At 46.2% G+C, this 17,733-nt stretch overlaps 1 protein-coding gene across 1 annotated transcript in view; it reads left to right on the top strand.

Annotated features, from left to right (window-relative positions):
- atxn7l1 (ataxin 7-like 1) overlaps positions 1 to 17,733 on the top strand; it is a gene marked incomplete at its 5' end in the record, with an annotated part of 116,113 nt that overhangs the window by 45,864 nt on the left and 52,516 nt on the right. Inside the window, 4 exon segments of the mRNA XM_084330984.1 lie at positions 10,993 to 10,997; positions 11,575 to 11,674; positions 13,693 to 13,891; positions 16,408 to 16,916. Of these exon segments, the coding sequence (XP_084187110.1) occupies positions 10,993 to 10,997; positions 11,575 to 11,674; positions 13,693 to 13,891; positions 16,408 to 16,916 (813 nt within the window).

Below are 17,733 nucleotides of genomic sequence, written 5' to 3'. Positions count from 1 at the left end.
CACCTCACCCCTGCCCACTTTGACAACCTAGGATGGCTTAGAGTAGACGACAGAGTACAGCAACTTGCAATGGGCCTGGTCTACAAGATACACTACACGACCAAGGTACCCATGTACATGTCAAAATACTTCCCAAAGGTCAGTGAATACCACGATCACAACACCAGAGGGAGCGCCACAAATCATGTTAAACCCAGATTCGGCTCAAATAAGGGACTAAACACGTTTCGCAATTATGCCACATCAATGTGGAACGCCCTACCCAAAGCTGTAAAGGAATGTGGATCACTACCCACTTTCAAAACCTCTCTCAAGGGACACCTACGGGAGACTGCAATTCAAAACTGGCCCCTGTAAATATCCTAACCCAACCCCCTCCAATGTACAGTAATTTACCTAGTATGGTTTTGTCAATAGTCCAATGTACAATTTTGTTTGTTTGTACAGTGTCTCCCCCCCCCCCCCTCAATGTACAGTTTTGCTTGTTTATACAGTGTGTCTCCCCCCCCCCCAACCACCTCCAATGTAAATTACCCAGTATGGTTGTCAATATCCCAATGTACCCAACCCCCCCCACCCAACCTCCTCCAATGTACAGTTTCTACGTCAAATGTATATACTCCCTTTTCTTGACTCCTTCTGTATCACAAACAGTACTGTATTTGCAAATCTGGTATGTCATAAATGTATAGATGTAGCAGTACTGACTATCTGTATGTCATGTATGTCATATATGTCCTGATGAATTGAAAATGGGGGACCCTGATGTAAACAAGACGAAAGTCTTTCTCTGGTCTGCATCCCCTTAACAATTGTGTGTATTGAGCTGTACTGTATTGTACCCATTCTGCAATCTGTTAATAAAGTTTTCAATCAATCAATCAATCAATCAAAGCCTCGTAGACTGAGTAGGGTATATCTGCAGAGCCACTTGGTAACGAGTGCAACATTGTGTAATGTCCGTGTGGATCGTTGGAGTAGGGTATATCTGCAGTGCTGCAGCCCCTTACTCAGTGTATAGATTTGTATTAGTATCATAATCAATCACCTGTTGTTGAATAAATACCATTACTTTCTAGTTATTACTAAAAAACAGTATATATAAAACAGTAGCTGTATGGGCAGGGGTGAGTCGGGTTCTAGGAGTCAGGTCAAGCAGTAGTCTGACTAGCTTGTTTTGAGATGTTTGTAATTTGTTTTTTAGTGCCTTTGAGGTGCTTTGGTACCATGAGGTGCAAGCATAGTCGTAGTACCCTTGAATGAGTGCTCCTGCTAGAGTCTTCAGGGTATTCTTGTTTACCAGAGAGGAGATCCGGTACAAGAATCGAGTTCGTTGGTTGACTTTTTTTATTACATTGGATGCCATTTTGTCACAGGAAAGATTAGCCTCTAGGATGGAACCCAGATAGGTAATTTCATCTTTCCTTGTGACAATATTGTCACCCACTGTAACCGAGAAGCCGTCGGTCTTGCTGAGTTTGTTATTTGAACCGAAGAGAATGGACTCTGTTTTGCCCATGTGTAATGATAGTCTGTTGCCGGCGAGGTACTTTTCGATCTGTTCGTATACTATTTTTTCCATGACTTTCGAAATGGATGTAAGGATAGAAACAGGGCGGTAGTTGCCCGGGTCTAATTTGCTGCCCTTTTTGTGCAGGGGTGTTACTCTCGCGATTTTGAAGTCCTTGGGGACGTGTCCCTGTTTTATGGAGAGGTTTATTATGTGTGTGATGACTGGGGTGATGGCTGCTGCTGAGTCTCTGAGGAATTTGGAGGGGATGTTGTCATGGCCAGTGGCCTTGTTCGGTTGGATGGCGCTCAGTTTTTTGAGTACCTCATTTGTAGTTACCATTTCCAGTTTGAAGTCGTCTTTGTGGACGCCTAGGTTCTTGTAGTATGCTACTATGTGTTCTACCCCATACTGCCCTGAGTGGGAGGGTAGTTTGTTTACCAGTGTTGTGGCTATGTTTGTGAAGAAAGTGTTTAAGTAATTGGCTACATCCAGCTTGTCTGTGATGAGCGTGTTGTCCGTCTTTTTTTTTTTATCCACTTTTTCTCCCATTTTTCTATATTTTTCTCCCATCCCAATTTTCGTATCATCCAATTCAACCCTCCCCTGTCACAAACGCTGTTTCTTGCCTCCCACAAGCCGGCTGCAATGTGGACTAAGTCATACATAGCACAAGTCCCCTCCGGTACTTGAGGTAACAGCAGTCGCATCTTTTCATGCGCAGCTCGATCTCTCAGTGGCGAGGAGTAACGCGTGGGAGGCTCATGCTGCGCCCGACACTTCCTGATTCTACTGCGCAGGCGCACCAACCGACCTGTAGGAGTCGCTGTCCACAACGCCCGATCCCCACCCATCAGTTTCCCACCCCCTAATACGGCCAATGTGTATTAGTATGAACGACCAGCTAAACTGAAAGCAATGTGGAGCGCTGGGCTCGAACAGTCGAGCCCAGCGTCTCCGCATTCGTGGCGAGCGCCTTGCCCACTACGCCACGTAGCCGCGCGTGTTGTCCGTCTTTATGTTTATGTTTGAGAACCTGGTTTTAAGTTTTTTACTGCAGCCTAGTTGATTGTTGAGTAATTTCCAAAGTTCACGTGGTTTATTTTTGTTTTCCTCGGTTTTGTCATTGATGAAATATTTTTTAGCAGTTTTGATCATGGAGTTTACGTCATTTCTTAGTCTGTTTCTTTCTAGTTTGAGTTCAGTCACGTGGTCTTGGAGTTCACTGCTCGTGCTTTTGGTAAGCTTTGACTGACTTTTACGAAACTCAGAGCATTTTTTGTCTCTGGCTTTCATAGCGGTCAGTATTTCAGTGTGCATCCATGGCTCAGCACGATTTTTTACCCTGGTGGTTCTTAGGGGGGCCATGTTGTTTAGTATTGATGAAAATTTGGTTTTGAAGCCAAGCCAGGTTTCTTCAACCAGTGTACCATTGAGTTCATCTGACCAGTCCAGACTCTCCAGTTCGAGGTTAAAGGCCTCGCTAGAGTAGGTTTTGAGGTCTCTAGATGTGACTGTTTTGTGACAGCCAGCCTTTTGCTTTAGCTTTTTGCGGGTACAGGGTAATGATCACTTAACCCGCATGCTATAACCCCTTTATTGGAGATGATGCCTTTTACCAGCAGGCAGTGTAATTACAGTTGTTATAAATTAGTTTGAGGTCACCGTCTCATTTGAAATATTATTGTTTGATCACATACTCCAAAAGTCAAAAATATAGATGTGTCAAATTCGATCTCGGGGCAGAGTGTAATAATATGAATGTAACAGAGAGTTAAATACTTTAATAATATGAATGTAACAGAGTGTTAGTTAAATAATGTAATACTATGAATGTAACATAGTTAAATACTGTAATAATATGAATGGAACATAGTTAGATAAATTATGTAATATGAATGTAACAAAGAGATAGTTAAATACTGTAATACTATGAATGTAACAGAGTTAGTTAAATACTGTAATAATATGAATGGAACAGAGAGTTAGTTAAATAATGTAATACTATGAATGGAACAGAGAGTTAGTTCAATACTGTAATAATATGAATGGAACAGAGAGTTAGTTAAATAATGTAATAATATGAATAAAAAGGACTTTGGTCCTGCTTGTCTCAATACAGCTGCTCTATGCTACCACTGGGCTATTTACACACCTGCCACACACACACACACACACACACACACACCTACACACACCTACCGACACGCACGTACACTTACCACATTCACATACACTTGACACACTCTCTCTCTCTCTCTCTCTCTCTCTCTCTCTCTCTCTCTCTCTCTCTCTCTCTCTCTCTCTCTCTCTCTCTCTCTCTCTCTCTCTCTCTCTCTCTCTCACCTGCTGCATACTTCTCTGTGAACTAATCCACTCTAAACACACACAAGTGTGTGTGTGTGTGTGTGTGTGTGTGTGTGTGTGTGTGTGTGACTTCATCTGTGAGAATACACTTGTTACATTACTTACAGAATTGATTCCTCTGTCTTAGCATCAAAGATCCGGTACAACATAGGCTACTTCGCCCCTGCGCTGAACAAATTGTTAAGGGTTTATTGCAGTAATGGGTAGGACCTGATAAGCATCTTGCTTCTTCCTATTCCTTTTCGGACAAGAGATTGTTTTGTTTATTATTATTTTTATAATTACTTTATAACTTTTTTAATTAGTGTGGGTGACCTGGCTTTCGCACCACACACAAGTGTAAGGTATCAAAACGACCGACGGTCCAACTCAAGTTGCTATTACTTTTTGGAAAGATTCACCACAGGGTTTGGGTGAAAATCAACTCTAAACAGGCAATTTCCGTCCATAGGAATGAATAGCGGAATGTTCAAAACTAGAGTGTAGAAGCTGAATTTTTTTGTTTTACCATCACCTTTTGTAAATTGCGACAGTGGTCTCAATTTTGAACATAGATATGAAAAATGACACATCAAAACGACGCCCTCGCTCATGAAAGAAAAATAAATGGAATTGAACATTTCTATCTCAACTTATGGCTATTTTTCACGCTCCACATACACACTAATAGCCGCTCCACTCTAGCTGAAATCTGTGATTTCACCGTTCCTTCGCTTGTCTTCCGGGCCACAATTGTCGATGGAATTACACATTATCGCACATAACCCTTCATGAACTCCCTGAAGTACTCATATTCAAAAATCTAAGCTTCATCTCTTATCCTTTTGCTTTAATTATTGTGAGAGTGACAGAAACGCCGCCTCATTGAAATGCATGGAGGATGGATTTGTGTCAGTTAGGATTTGAATCAATTAAGGCGTGCAGTGTGCATGTACATAAACAAAACTAAAACTTGTTTTTTAAAACACTTAACACTTTGAGTGCCACGGACGAGATATCTCGTTATTTCATGCCAACCTTTGAGTGCCAGGAACGAGATATGCCGTTTTTTAATCGTTATTTTTTTTATTAGCGTTTTCCATTCATATTTCATCAATCTACAGTAGCCTCACGTTACCACTGCAAACTCTCTCTGAGCTCCATTGGGAAAATACCGCCCCCTATCGTCTCCCGGATGGTACTGCACCCCTTTGGAATGGATTGAATGAAACGCATAGGAAAAAAACAGTCCAGAATCCACATTTTACTTCTCAGGCAAGTAACCGGAGCCGATTGCAGTCTTTGTGGTCCCGCAGAACAGCGTGGAATAATGTGTTCCAGCGTTGGATCAATAAACGCAATCGATATTTGGAATGGCGATCAGGAATTGGAATAATCCTTTTGGAGAACATCTGATCTGAGGTAAGGAATCTATTTTACCAGTATTGGGATAATCAGAGCTATTTTCACCTATATATCAGCGTGTGCCATATGTGTGTATGTGTGTGTGTGTGCGTGCGATCAGGAAATAAGAGAATTTTTCAGCCCGCTTCTATAGCGTGCATAAGTACACATATACTATCGATAATCTAGCGTTTATTTGAAAACTATTCATAAATAGGCAGAACAATTACAATGTGTTTTGTGTATTACAGTAAATGGCGTTTATTACAGAATCTTCTGAAATCTTCTGGAAGTTTCCAAAAACGAGCGTTTTTCAAAATGGTATAAAACGGAAATAAACCGATAAAAAAAAACGTTTCGACAATGTTGACTGCAAACAAGTCATTGATAAGCGACGGCCACATGATTAGACACATAGCCATAATTTAAGATGTAGTTTATGCGTTCGCAAATATGAGAGCTCTATCATTGAAGTGGGTGGCGGCATTCAAGGGGGTAAATAGGAAAATACGGCCGGCACGGAAAGTGTTAAAGGGACAGGCACATGAATGAGCCTCTTACACTTTATTTTTGTATCTCTTGAACCGTTTGTCGTAGAGACTTGCGGGTTGCACCATTGTACTCAGTAGGGATATCCTCTTTCATTGGTCTATGTTTACCACGCCCCCTATGCTTAAGTCCCGCCTCTTTCTGTATCTTTTGAACCATTTGTCGTAGAGACTCGCGAGAGGGGTAGTCGTACTTGGCTGGAAGATCCTCTCCCGTTGGCCGGCGGCGCACAGGCATCACCCACACTTTCACCATTTCCCCTGCGGAATTGTCTAGTTTATAATTACAAATGATCTTCTTTTTATTCATTGTTATTTATTGATTATTTTATATTGTTCAAAATAAACCATTCATTCATTCATTCACCTCTGTGTGAATGTTCACGTAGGGTAGCAACACCTCTGTGTGAATGTTCACGTAGGGTAGCAACACCTCTGAATGTTCACGTAGGGTAGCAACACCTCTGTGTGAATGATCATGTAGGGTAGCAACACCTCTGTGTGAATGTTCACGTAGGGTAGCAACACCTCTGAATGTTCACGTAGGGTAGCAACACCTCTGTGTGAATGTTCACCTAGGGCAGCAACACCTCTGTGTGAATGTTCACGTAGGGCAGCAACACCTCTGTGTGAATGTTCACGTAGGGCAGCAACACCTCTGTGTGAATGTTCACGTAGGGCAGCAACACCTCTCAATGTTCACGTAGGGCAGCAACACCTCTGTGTGAATGTTCACGTAGGGTAGCAACACCTCTGTGTGAATGTTCATGTAGGGTAGCAACACCTCTCAATGTTCACGTAGGGCAGCAACACCTCTGTGTGAATGTTCACGTAGGGTAGCAACACCTCTGAATGTTCACGTAGGGTAGCAACTAGGGGTGTAACGATGCGACCTCACAACGATTCGATTAGATTGCGATTATTTAGCTGACAGGTCATCAGGAAGGGTACAACTCTTATCAGCTGAGTAACAATATTCATCAAAGTGTTGCGTGTTACAGTGTAGGTTAGTTTATTAGGACAAGTGCATGACAGTAAGGTTAGTTAGGGTTAGATTTTTTTTTTTTTTTTTTATTATTATTATTTCAGATAATGGTTGAAGAAGTGCGTCTTTAGTCGACGGCGAAAGATTGGACAGGATTCGGCTGTCCTAACTGGGGTGGGTAGTTCATTCCACCATTGTGGGGCAAGGACTGAGAATAGGCGGCTTCTCTTTGATGACCCTCCGGGAGCTTGGATAGGAGTAGGTCTGAGGCGGCCAGAAGATGCAGAGCGTAGGGGTCTTGAGGGTGTGTGTTACGATACGGTAAGGTGGCGGTAGAACCCAAGGCAGCAGGACGAGAGTAAGCAGGGACCCCAGAGAATATCGTCCGCCCACGGGCGAAGCAGGAGGCCGGGACCCCGGAAAAAACCCAGGGCGAGGACCCGGAGAACTGGGGCCGGGAGGCCGAGGAAAGAACCCAGGAGGGGCATAGCAGCCAGGGGGGTTGAAAACGGGCGCAGATGCCCGGAGAGGGGGGGTGGGGACGAGAACAGAGGCCCGGAGAGGGGGGGTGGGGATGGGAACAGAGGACCGGAGAGGGAGGCAGGACCCGGGAACAGAGGCCCGACGAGGGGGGGCGGGGAAGGGAACAGAGGCCCGGAGAGGGGAGGCGGGGAGAGAAACAGGGACCAGGAGAGGGGGGTGGGGATGGGGACAGAGGACCGGAGAGGGGAGGCGGGGAGAGAAACAGGACCAGGAAGCCTGGAGCCAGGGACCGAGGGTAAGGACCCCGGAGCAGGATCCCGGACGGGAGAACCTCCAGCCGCCGGACTAGGGACCGGATCAGGAGAGCCGGAATGGAGGTGCGGCGGCGACGACCCCCGGAGCAGGATCCAACGCAGCCCACCGCGAAAACCACGGCGAAGACCAGGACGCCGATCACGGCGCAGAGCTGGACCAGACGGGGAGCCAGGATCAGTCGAGGAGCCGGGAGCCGGCACAGCAGCTGGACCAGGTGTAGAGGCCGGGCAGGGCGCGGATACTGGACCAATCTCGGCGGCGAGGCGTGGCGTAGGATCCGGGGATGAGGAGTCTGGACCCAGTGTAGAAGCCGCACCAGGCGTAGAGGCTGGGCAGGGCATGGAAGCCGGAGGAGGAGCGGTGACAGCCGGGACTACGCCGATCGGAATCAGGCTGGCAGCGACGACCGGATCAGCTGTGGAAGCCTTGTCGGCGGCACTAGCCCCGCCCGCCCTCCGAGTCTTGCCAGAACTCTGAGGCCTGCGAGCTGCGGGGGCTAGGCCAACCGTGGGCCCTGAGCTAGCTGTAGGGGCTAGGCTAGCTGTAGGGGCTAGGCTAGCTGTCGGGGCAATGCTAGCTGTAGGGGCTAGGCTAGCTGTCGGGGCTAGACCAACCGCGGGCCCTGAGCTAGCTGTAGGGGCTAGGCTAGCTGTAGGGGCTAGGCTAGCTGTCGGGGCTAGGCTAGCTGTAGGGGCTAGGCTAGCTGTCGGGGCAATGCTAGCTGTAGGGGCTAGGCTAGCTGTAGGGGCTAGGCTAGCTCCCACAGACCGTAGTACAATATATACATACATAAACACATAACACATATAACACTGTACATAACAGAATATTTTAAATAATAAAGTGCATGATGGGTGGTAATCATTGATTATCAAGTCCAGGTAAGTGCATGGTGCACATGAGGGGACAGTCAATGAGCGTTTAACAGTCTAACTGCTTGGGGGGAAAAGCTGTTCTTAAATCTTAAACTCTTGGCATGTATGGACCGGTATCTCCTCCCTGAAAACAATACATCAACCACAAGAGCATAAACCAAAATACAACCAGACAGGAAACCCACATCAAATAAGGGGAGGGAAAGTTAACAACAGCACACACCATGACACCACATTAATCATACTATTAATTATAGTCAATACATTAGTCAACAACCTGGTTACAGTGCTGGCCTGCGTTGTCTGCGGGTGACCACTAGAGGGTGGTAGGAGACCATTGTTCACATCACGTCTGTGGTGTTGACTCTCCCAGGCTTGAGCTGACCTGGGAGTGTGACAGGTGTGTAGTTAGAGACCATTGACCAGAGGTAGGCAGGAGCGGTTCCCTTTGCCGCACGGTATGCTAGGTCGAGGGCCTTGAAGCGGATACGTGCAGCAATGGGGAGCCAGTGCAGGTCCCTAAGAAGTGGGGTGACATGGGCAGACTTCGGTAGGTTTGAGATCAGGCGGGCCGCTGCGTTTTGAACGAGTTGAAGAGGCTTGGTGGCAGTGGCCGGGAGGCCAGCTAGCAGTGCGTTGCAGTCGTCGAGGCGGGAGATGGCTGTTGATTGGACGAGGAGTTGGGTGGCTTCTTTTGTCAGGAAGGGGCGGATCCTTCTGACGTTGCTCAGGAGGAATCTGCAGGTTCTGGTTGTCGCTGCGATGTGAGCAGAGAAGTTCAACTGGTCGTCGAGGACAACACCAAGGTTCTTGGCGGGCGGGGACCCGGTCACAGCTGCATTCTCGACTGTGATGGAGAGGTCGGTCAGGATTATTCAGGCAATGATTCAATGCATCATGAAATCTCTTCATTTGACCACGATTCGATACATTTTCTATCAGTTAATTCCCCAAACAATTTTGAATACACAAATGTGGCTGGGGAACTGATTCACTCAGCATGAATGGACTATAGGTCAATAAAAACAATACACACAAAAGAAAATACATAAAAAAAAAGATAATATTTTTTTTTTTAATTATTTCGATTAATTTAGATTATAATCGATTCTAACATATTCAAATCGATGCATCGATTCTAACCCATTAGAATCGATGCATTTCGATTAATTGATGCTACCTAGACTTGAGGTGATGGTAGAGAGGGGGATGATAAGGAAGCTGGATGCCATCATGGAGAACCCCTACCACCCCCTCTACGACGAGCTAGTCAAGATGAGAAGCTCGTTCAGCCACAGACTCATTCCCCCCCGACACTCAACTAACCGCCTCGGACAGTCCTTCATACCAGCGGCCATCAGGCTCCACAACAGTGGGCAGCGACTAGCAGCCTCCAGGCCCCACAACAGGGGGAAGCGACAGCGACTGCTACCAGACATTGACCTGGGACTTATAGGAACCCAAGGGGGACAACGTAGACTACCCTGGTACTTTGATTAATGTATACTCAGTAGATAGTAAATTATAACACTACCTCATGCATACTGCACCTTATGTGACACTGTGAATAATGTGAATATTCCTCAGCTAGTCAGATAGTAAATTATATTGACCATATTGATCAAATTGTTTACACTGCCTGTGTTGTCTTTTACTACCTGTATACTGTGTTGTTTTACTACCTGTACCCCTCCCCCCCCTCCCCCCCATGCTGCTATGATGCCTGAATTTCCCCAAGGGGATCAATAAAGGAATATCTTATCTTATCTTATCTTACACCCCTAGTAGCAACACCTCTGAATGATCACGTAGGGTAGCAACACCTCAAGGGGCTTTCAAACCAGACAAACCTGCCACCGTCAGCACAGAGCTGCTCTCCGTGATCGATGCGGCGCAGAGCACAGCGCTTTTGCTTTGAAAGCTCATGAACTGAAAACCAGCAGCTTTCCCCCCGCAGCATTATAAGTTTGGTAACAACGTCACTTCAGGCTTGATCAAAAGCGCAGCTGGCTTGAATCGATGAAGTAGAATCTTTTTAAACAACTTGTTGTGTTGTTGTAGGACAGCAGGTGTTTCAAGAGTTGTATTTTTCAAAGTGGAAAGTAGGAGAGGTCAGAGGTCAGGGCTGCTCTTGCTCCAAAAGGATGAAACGGCGCTGATGATTCACTAGTAGGCTGGAAGAGTCTACCTGCCTCCATGAAATACATTCAGTAGCCTGAGTGAAGAAGACGCATCTGCGCTGTTTCAATCTTTTAGTGCGAGAGTCACAACTTTTGACATTGGATTCTCTTACTTACAACATGCACCTAAGCCTTGAGCGCAGTTCTGATAGATTACAGAACGGCAATGATATTCTTGTCTTGTAATGGAGTAAAAAGCAGTTTTTTTACGGGTTAATTGTAATACTATTATATTATATACAGTACAGTATGTATTTGTTTATGTGTCTGACATCTTTCCCTACCTAAACACAGTATACAGTGTATAATATGTTTGTTTGATGTGTGACCCTTTGTTCTCTCTCAGGTCCTGTAGTTTTCCAGTGAGACAGACACAGTCCAGGACCACAGACCCCTCCCCTCTCTCCCACCCCCCCCCCCCACCCTCCCCCACAGACATGCATAGCAAGAACCGTAAGTGTGTGTTCCTCTCCTCTCCTCCTTTCCTCTCCTCTCCTTATTTCCTCTCCTCTCCTCCTTTCATTTCCTTTCCTCTCCTCTCCTTTCATTTCCTCTCCTCTCCTCTCCTCTCCTCTCCTCTCCTCTCCTCTCCTCTCCTCTCCTCTCCTCCTTTGCTGCACGGTTGCCTGCTTGTTTATATTTTCTAGTGTGTGTGCAGATTAACACATTGCCTGCCGAGCATTTGTACCCATCTAATGCCCCTCTCTGCCAGCGCTATAAGTCTATGGAGTGGCTCACCTTCTTTGCAGAGCTATAACTTTTTAAATTGTATTGGTATATTGACATTACTATGGCCCATTCAACATCGATTATCTATCGTTCAGGATGTAGTAACGTTATACTTTTTCTTTTTTTAAAACTTTATTTTTTAGCGTTTATCGCTTTTCTGGTCAAGCATGACCGACAGTTGTAGGGTGAAACGGGAGAGAGAGCAGGGGGAGACATTCGGCAAATGACGGCGAGTCCGGGAATCGAACTCGGAGTCAACCAGATCTGTGACGCAGCACGGAGTCCCGCGATGCAGCGCGGTAACATGGTGTGCTACTGGAGCACACGTTATACTTTTTCATTCATACATTCATACAAAAATACCTTCTAGAATATAAGTATGTTTTTATCGTTTTCTGCAGTAATTCCTAGAACGTGAGTTATAGGCCTAAACGCATATATAGATTATTGATTATTATTATTCCCTATACACGCTATATAAAAAAATTCAACTGTATATGATCGTATACGTTATGCTTCATCATGCGTGGAGGAAAGGAGGGGGGGGGGTCGTTTATAATTCCCCGATCATCAGTAACGGCTTTATGTAGTATGGCTGATATATTGATCAGATGGTTTGCAGTGAAATGAATAAACAATTGGGATGAAAATAACGTTAGTGTCCTCTTACCGTGCGTCAAAGAGACTGGCGGTGAAATATCCCAAGTATAGGACGTCGATCGCCTAGGTCCATTTCCGGTTTGTATGTCGCAATAAACGCCAAAATCATATCGATTATTAAGTTTATAAAGCGATCCATTATGTACATTGTGTCTGTCGGGAGCCTTGCAACAATGTCTGACTGCCGGATGAATTTAATCGACGCACATCGGCCACTTCCTGTTGTTCCGAGTGTAACTCGCCCGACCATCCACCAGGCGGCAGTATTGAGCCGTCGTTGCCGTCACCTATAGGGTCCAGCTGCAGCGTCGGAGGTGTATATATGAATTATGAATGCCATGGCGAAAAAATGAAATATTGATCTCAATAACGCTGTACAGCTAGATCTGGCGGTCAAAGCATGGCGGGCAATAACGCTTTAAAGCGTTTCCGGCGGTGGATGTGTTAATGATAATTGAAAGCTATTGGCCACTGAAAGCTATAGGGAGGTGTAGTCTGACGTCACTGGTTGTTCCACCTGTATAGGGATTTATCATTGAGAAAATGGATTATCGGCTATTGTAACAATTCTGCCGCATGGACATTGAAAAGCTTTCCATTTTTGCACAAAATGAGTTTCCTTCTATCACTAACATTATTGTTTAAGCATTTTTGGTTGAAATAACATTTGGCGATTTTTTTTATGATTAATTGCGAATATTTTCATGTTGAGCTATAGATTGTGGATGAATAAGCACAGAAAGGTACACCATGCCAATGTTTTTTTTGACCAAATCTTTTTATTTTCATATTTTCAAACAAGAAACAACACAGCACAATAATGACAATATAACAGACATCCACGAACACAAACTAACACAACAATGACTAGACAATAAATTAGACCTATTATATATCGGATACACAACCAGTCAATACAAGTTGTCACAAAGAAAAAGGATAACAAAATAAAATCTTTACTATAAAAAGTGCTTACCGAGCCCCCTCCACCTCCAGGTCCAGCAACCGCAAGCCACAGTCCCGGAGGACCCACAGCCCGGCCCCCCCGCGAGCCAAAGCACCACGCCTCTTTAGCGCCTCGACCCGCAGAGACCCCGAACCGCGGCCCACCCCAGCCAGAGCCCACGATCACCAGACCCAGATCAGAAGGGGGTCAGAAAATATACATAGGACCAATATTGAATGAAAAATAATAAAAAAACAAAATTAAAAATACAAAAACACCATAACCATCAACATACATGAATATTCGCTCTATCCCCCCCCCCCCCCCCCCCCCTCAGGACCCCAACGTGAGCCATCAATATAATACCTTATCCAGTACTTTCAGTACTTTCCAGAGTCATATGTGTTCTTTTAGTTTTTCCACCACGGCCCACCAGACCGCAATATTGGCCTAATCTTTTATCAAATTTTTCTTTGTTAATGCTTTATTTGTTTTAAACGAGACGATTTAGAAATGAGCTAAGGGGAAATACATTGCGTTGGACAGAGGGTGGAACATGAAAAATGGCAATGACATAACCACTACACCTCCCTATTGAGTGCTCAAATGATAAGATAGAGAAAACATTCCAGAAAAAATCTGTTAAATCTAGTGTTCATTGCTGGTTGTCATTAAAGAGATATTGTGACATCATCTGTGTGTCTGTTCCAGAGAAGCGTCATGACTCCGCCGGCGTCTCCAAAGGCTCTCTGGTCCCCATGAAGCCCAGGGCCCCGGCCCCTCCTGTGGCCCCTGGCCCTGGGGACAAGCTTCCAGTGGCCTTCAGGGTCCCTAAGGACTATCCTCACTCGCGCTTCAGCAAGGCCCCGCTCGCTGTATACCCCCCGAAGGGAGCCCGCAACAAGCCATGGTGGGTACATTTTACTATTATTTTAGTCATGGTAGTGTCTATCGCCCGGAAGGACTGTGGCTATAACTTGGAAGTGACCTGGAAGTAGGTTGTCACTTTTTGGGCCAAACTGCAAAGACCAACAGGATAACAAACTCTCTCTCTCTCAATTCAATTCAATTCAATTCAATGGGGCTTTATTGACATGCGAAATGACAGTGACAGTGGAGATGGTAGTGGACTTCCGGAGGAAAGCAGCCCCGCCCCCTCCCATCATACTGGGAGGCACCCAGGTGGCCTCCGTGGAGTCATGCAGATTCCTAGACATGACCATCTCCTGGGATCTGAAGTGGGAGCTCAACATCACGGCCCTGCTCAAAAAGGCCCAGGGGATGATGTCCTCCCTGCTCAAAAAGGCCCAGGGGATGATGTCCTCCCTGCTCAAAAAGGCCCAGGGGATGATGTTCTTCCTCCGGCAGTTGAAAAAATTCAAACTGCCGAGGACCATGATGGCCCAACTTTACACGGCCATCATTGAGTCCATCCTCACCGACTCCATCATCTCCTGGTTCTCCGCTGCAGCAGCAAAAGATCTCGCCAAGCCGCAGCGGGTGATTCGCTACACGGAGAGGGTGATCGGCTGTCCCCTGCCCTCCCTTAGGTCCCTGCACGACTCCAGGGCGCTGAAGAGGGCAAGGAAGATCATGGCCGACCATGGCCGACCCCTCCCACCCCGGACACAGCCTCTTCACCCTGCTCCCCTCTGGGAGAAGGCTGCGGATCCCAAAGGCTGTGAAAGCTCATCATAGACTAAGTTTCTTCCCCTCAGCCCCTAGGCCTCAGGACCCCCCCCCCCCCCTGTTAACAGAATTCGGCTATAGGGCGACAATAATGTGGTCAAGAGGCATGGTTTCCATCTTGAGCCCAAACTGGCGTGGTTTATTTAATCACATGTTAAGCAGCAGTCACTGTAGGTCTTCTCTTACTGAGAGACATCGGGGAGAGAAGGAAGTGGGTGTATACATTTTCTTTTATACTCACCACGAGGTGGTGTACCTGAGTGGCTCCGCCTAGAGCGCCCTCTAGTGGAAACAGATATATATGCAACTAAACAGTTACTAGTGTAAACAGCCATATGTGCAGTTAGACAGTTACTAACAATCCTACACAGAATCTCTGACTTCAACACCCCCCCCCCCCCCCCAAGTGACACTGGCATAATAATATCAATGACACTGGCAAGAATTCTGCACTGGGACTGACCTGGAACTCTGCACTGCACTTTACACTTTATATACTTATTCAAATGATAAATCCTGCACTGTCTTTGTCCTGTGTCTTGTTGTTATGTGAAAAGAAAATGTATTGAAAAATGCATATACACTGTATCGCTGTGACAATTACCAATGTGGTTACACATATGGCTTAATAAAGGAATCTGAATCTGAATCATACGTTTACATTGCCAGAGCCAGTGTTAAAACAAACAAACAAAACAAAGCAAAACAATCAAACAGAGATCAGTATAGTACAGAATGTGTGATTGACAGTCTTTATGGTGATTGTACAGTATTCCGTTGGATGTCCTTTTCTTGTCACAGCAGCTCACAAATCGTGCTGCTGTGTTTTGCACATTGTTGTATTTCACCCAGTAGGTATGGGAGATTTGTGTTATTTGACATGTTTTCAAAGTCTTTTTGGGTGTTTGCAATTTGTGGGAAGTATACAGGTATGTCTCTGATGTCTTGGTATAGTGGGCAGGTTGTTAGGAAGTGTAGCTCGGTTTCCACCTTGTCTTGTGTGCAGTGGGTGCACAGTCTGTCTTCTTTTGGGCGCCAGGTCTGCCTATGGTGGCCTTTCTCGATGGCTACAGTAGGCTGTGCTCGCTGAGTCTGTACCTAGTCAAGGATCTCCTTAGTTTTGGATCAGTCACAGTGCTCAGGTATTCTGCTACTGTGTACTCTCTGTTTCTTTTAGTTTTCTTATAATTTGGTTTAGTCCAGTGTGGTTTCTGTCTGGTGGCTCTGCTTGTGTTTGTGAGCAGAGTCCCATAACCAGCTGGCTGAGTGGGTATCTCTCTATAGTCTCTCTGTAGGTGAGGGCTTTGTTATGGAGTGTGTCTGGGTCACGTTCTTTTAGGTGATTATTATAAAATTTAAATGCTCTCTTTTGGATTTTCTCTCTCTTTCTTTCTCTACACCCCTCTCTCTATTCCTTTATCTCTATAATTTCCTCCCTTTCTCTATCCCTTCATCTCTCCATCCCTTTCTCTCCTCCAATCCTCCCACTCTCCATCTCTCCATCCCTCTCTGCCTCCCTCCATCGCTCTCTCGCTCCCTATCCCTCTCCCACCCCATCCATCCATCTCTCCCTGTCCCTCCATCCACCTCTCCCTCCCTCCACCCCCCCCTCCATCCACCTTTTTCTCTCTCCTCTCTCTTCCTCTATCTCTCTTTCCCCCATTCCCTCCATCTCTCTCTCTCTCTCCTCTATCTCTCTCTCTCTCTCCCTCCCTCCCTCTCCATCTCTCCCTCCAGTGTCTCTCTACCAGTGGTGAGCCTGGAGAAGATCTCATACCTCAGCCGAGCAGATGGAGTAGGACACATCCATCTCACCTCCTCCTCCTCCTCTCCCTCCTCCCTCAAGCCCTCCTCCCTCAAGCCCTCCTCTTCCTCTCCCTCCTCCCTCAAGCCCTCCTCCCTCAAGCCCTCCTCCCTCCCTCCCCCGGCGGCGGCCCACCGTTCAGGGGTGAATGGTCGGGGGCTCACCAGCAGCCCCTCCACCCCCCCTTGCTCCACCACGCCCCCGTCCTCACAGGACAGTGGTCCCAGCCCGGCCTACTCTCCGCTGGGTAAGAGGCTGTCGTCTGCCCCCTCGCCCGTCCCGTTGGACCGGAGACCCTCCCTGGCACCCTCGCCCAGGAAATCCACCACTCCGTCTGCATCTTCATCGTCGCCATCGTCGTCCTCGTCCTCTTCATCACCGCTGGACAGGAAGCATCAGAACGGAACCAAGACTTCCTGTCGACCGCACAGGAGACTGTCAGGTGGGTTCTGAGCGGTGGTGGGATAAGAGATACGATGAGAGATGAGATGAAATGAGGAATTCGATTAAATGATTATGAAAAGATTAGATATAGATAGATAGATAGATAGATAGATAGATAGATAGATAGATAGATAGATAGATAGATAGATAGATAGATAGATAGATGTGCCTCGCTGACGCACCGCTCGGTGAAGATACTGACTATGGTGCGTAGCTTGCTTCCACAGATCTTCTCGGCCATTCGCACTACTCTCTCCAGTGCTCTGCAGTCGCTTTGGTTGGCATTTCCAAACCAATGCGGTGGTGCATCCTCAGTCAGTACGCTCTCCGTGGTGCCTCTGTAGAAGGCCCTGAGGATCTGTGGCCCCCATGCCACATTTTTTAATGGGGAACTATCTTATAAATGGCCTTTTTCAGTGTTTAGCATTGTTTCCTAGCTATGTGGACTTATATTAATATGATCTATGTCTCTAATTCTCATATTGGCGCATTCTTCCAATTCTCCTCTCACAATATTCACCCTCACTGAACTGAGTCATCTGAAAATGTGCTGATTTGTGATGTCAGAGAGATTCAGCTGCATGAGACTCTGCTGAGACTCACACACACTCCACACAGTTACCACCCTGGTTGGAGCCCAGGCTCAAAACGGCTTAAGATCTTGAGGTAGAAAAATGCTGTTTTTGAGGACTTGATTAGAAATACAAAACAATGAATTAAAAAAAATAAAAAATTACAGAGGTGTTCCATAAACTCACAGGAATTGTGTAAAAGTGCCCAAATAGTGAAAGAAATAGTAAAATAGTTCCCCTTTA

Source organism: Notolepis coatsorum (genome assembly GCF_963971535.1).
Source record: "Notolepis coatsorum genome assembly, chromosome: 15".
In the NCBI taxonomy this organism is placed as follows: Eukaryota; Metazoa; Chordata; class Actinopteri; order Aulopiformes; family Paralepididae; genus Notolepis; species Notolepis coatsorum.
The sequence above is the reverse complement of the archived record's forward strand: the minus strand, read 5'-3'. Positions and strand labels throughout refer to the sequence as shown.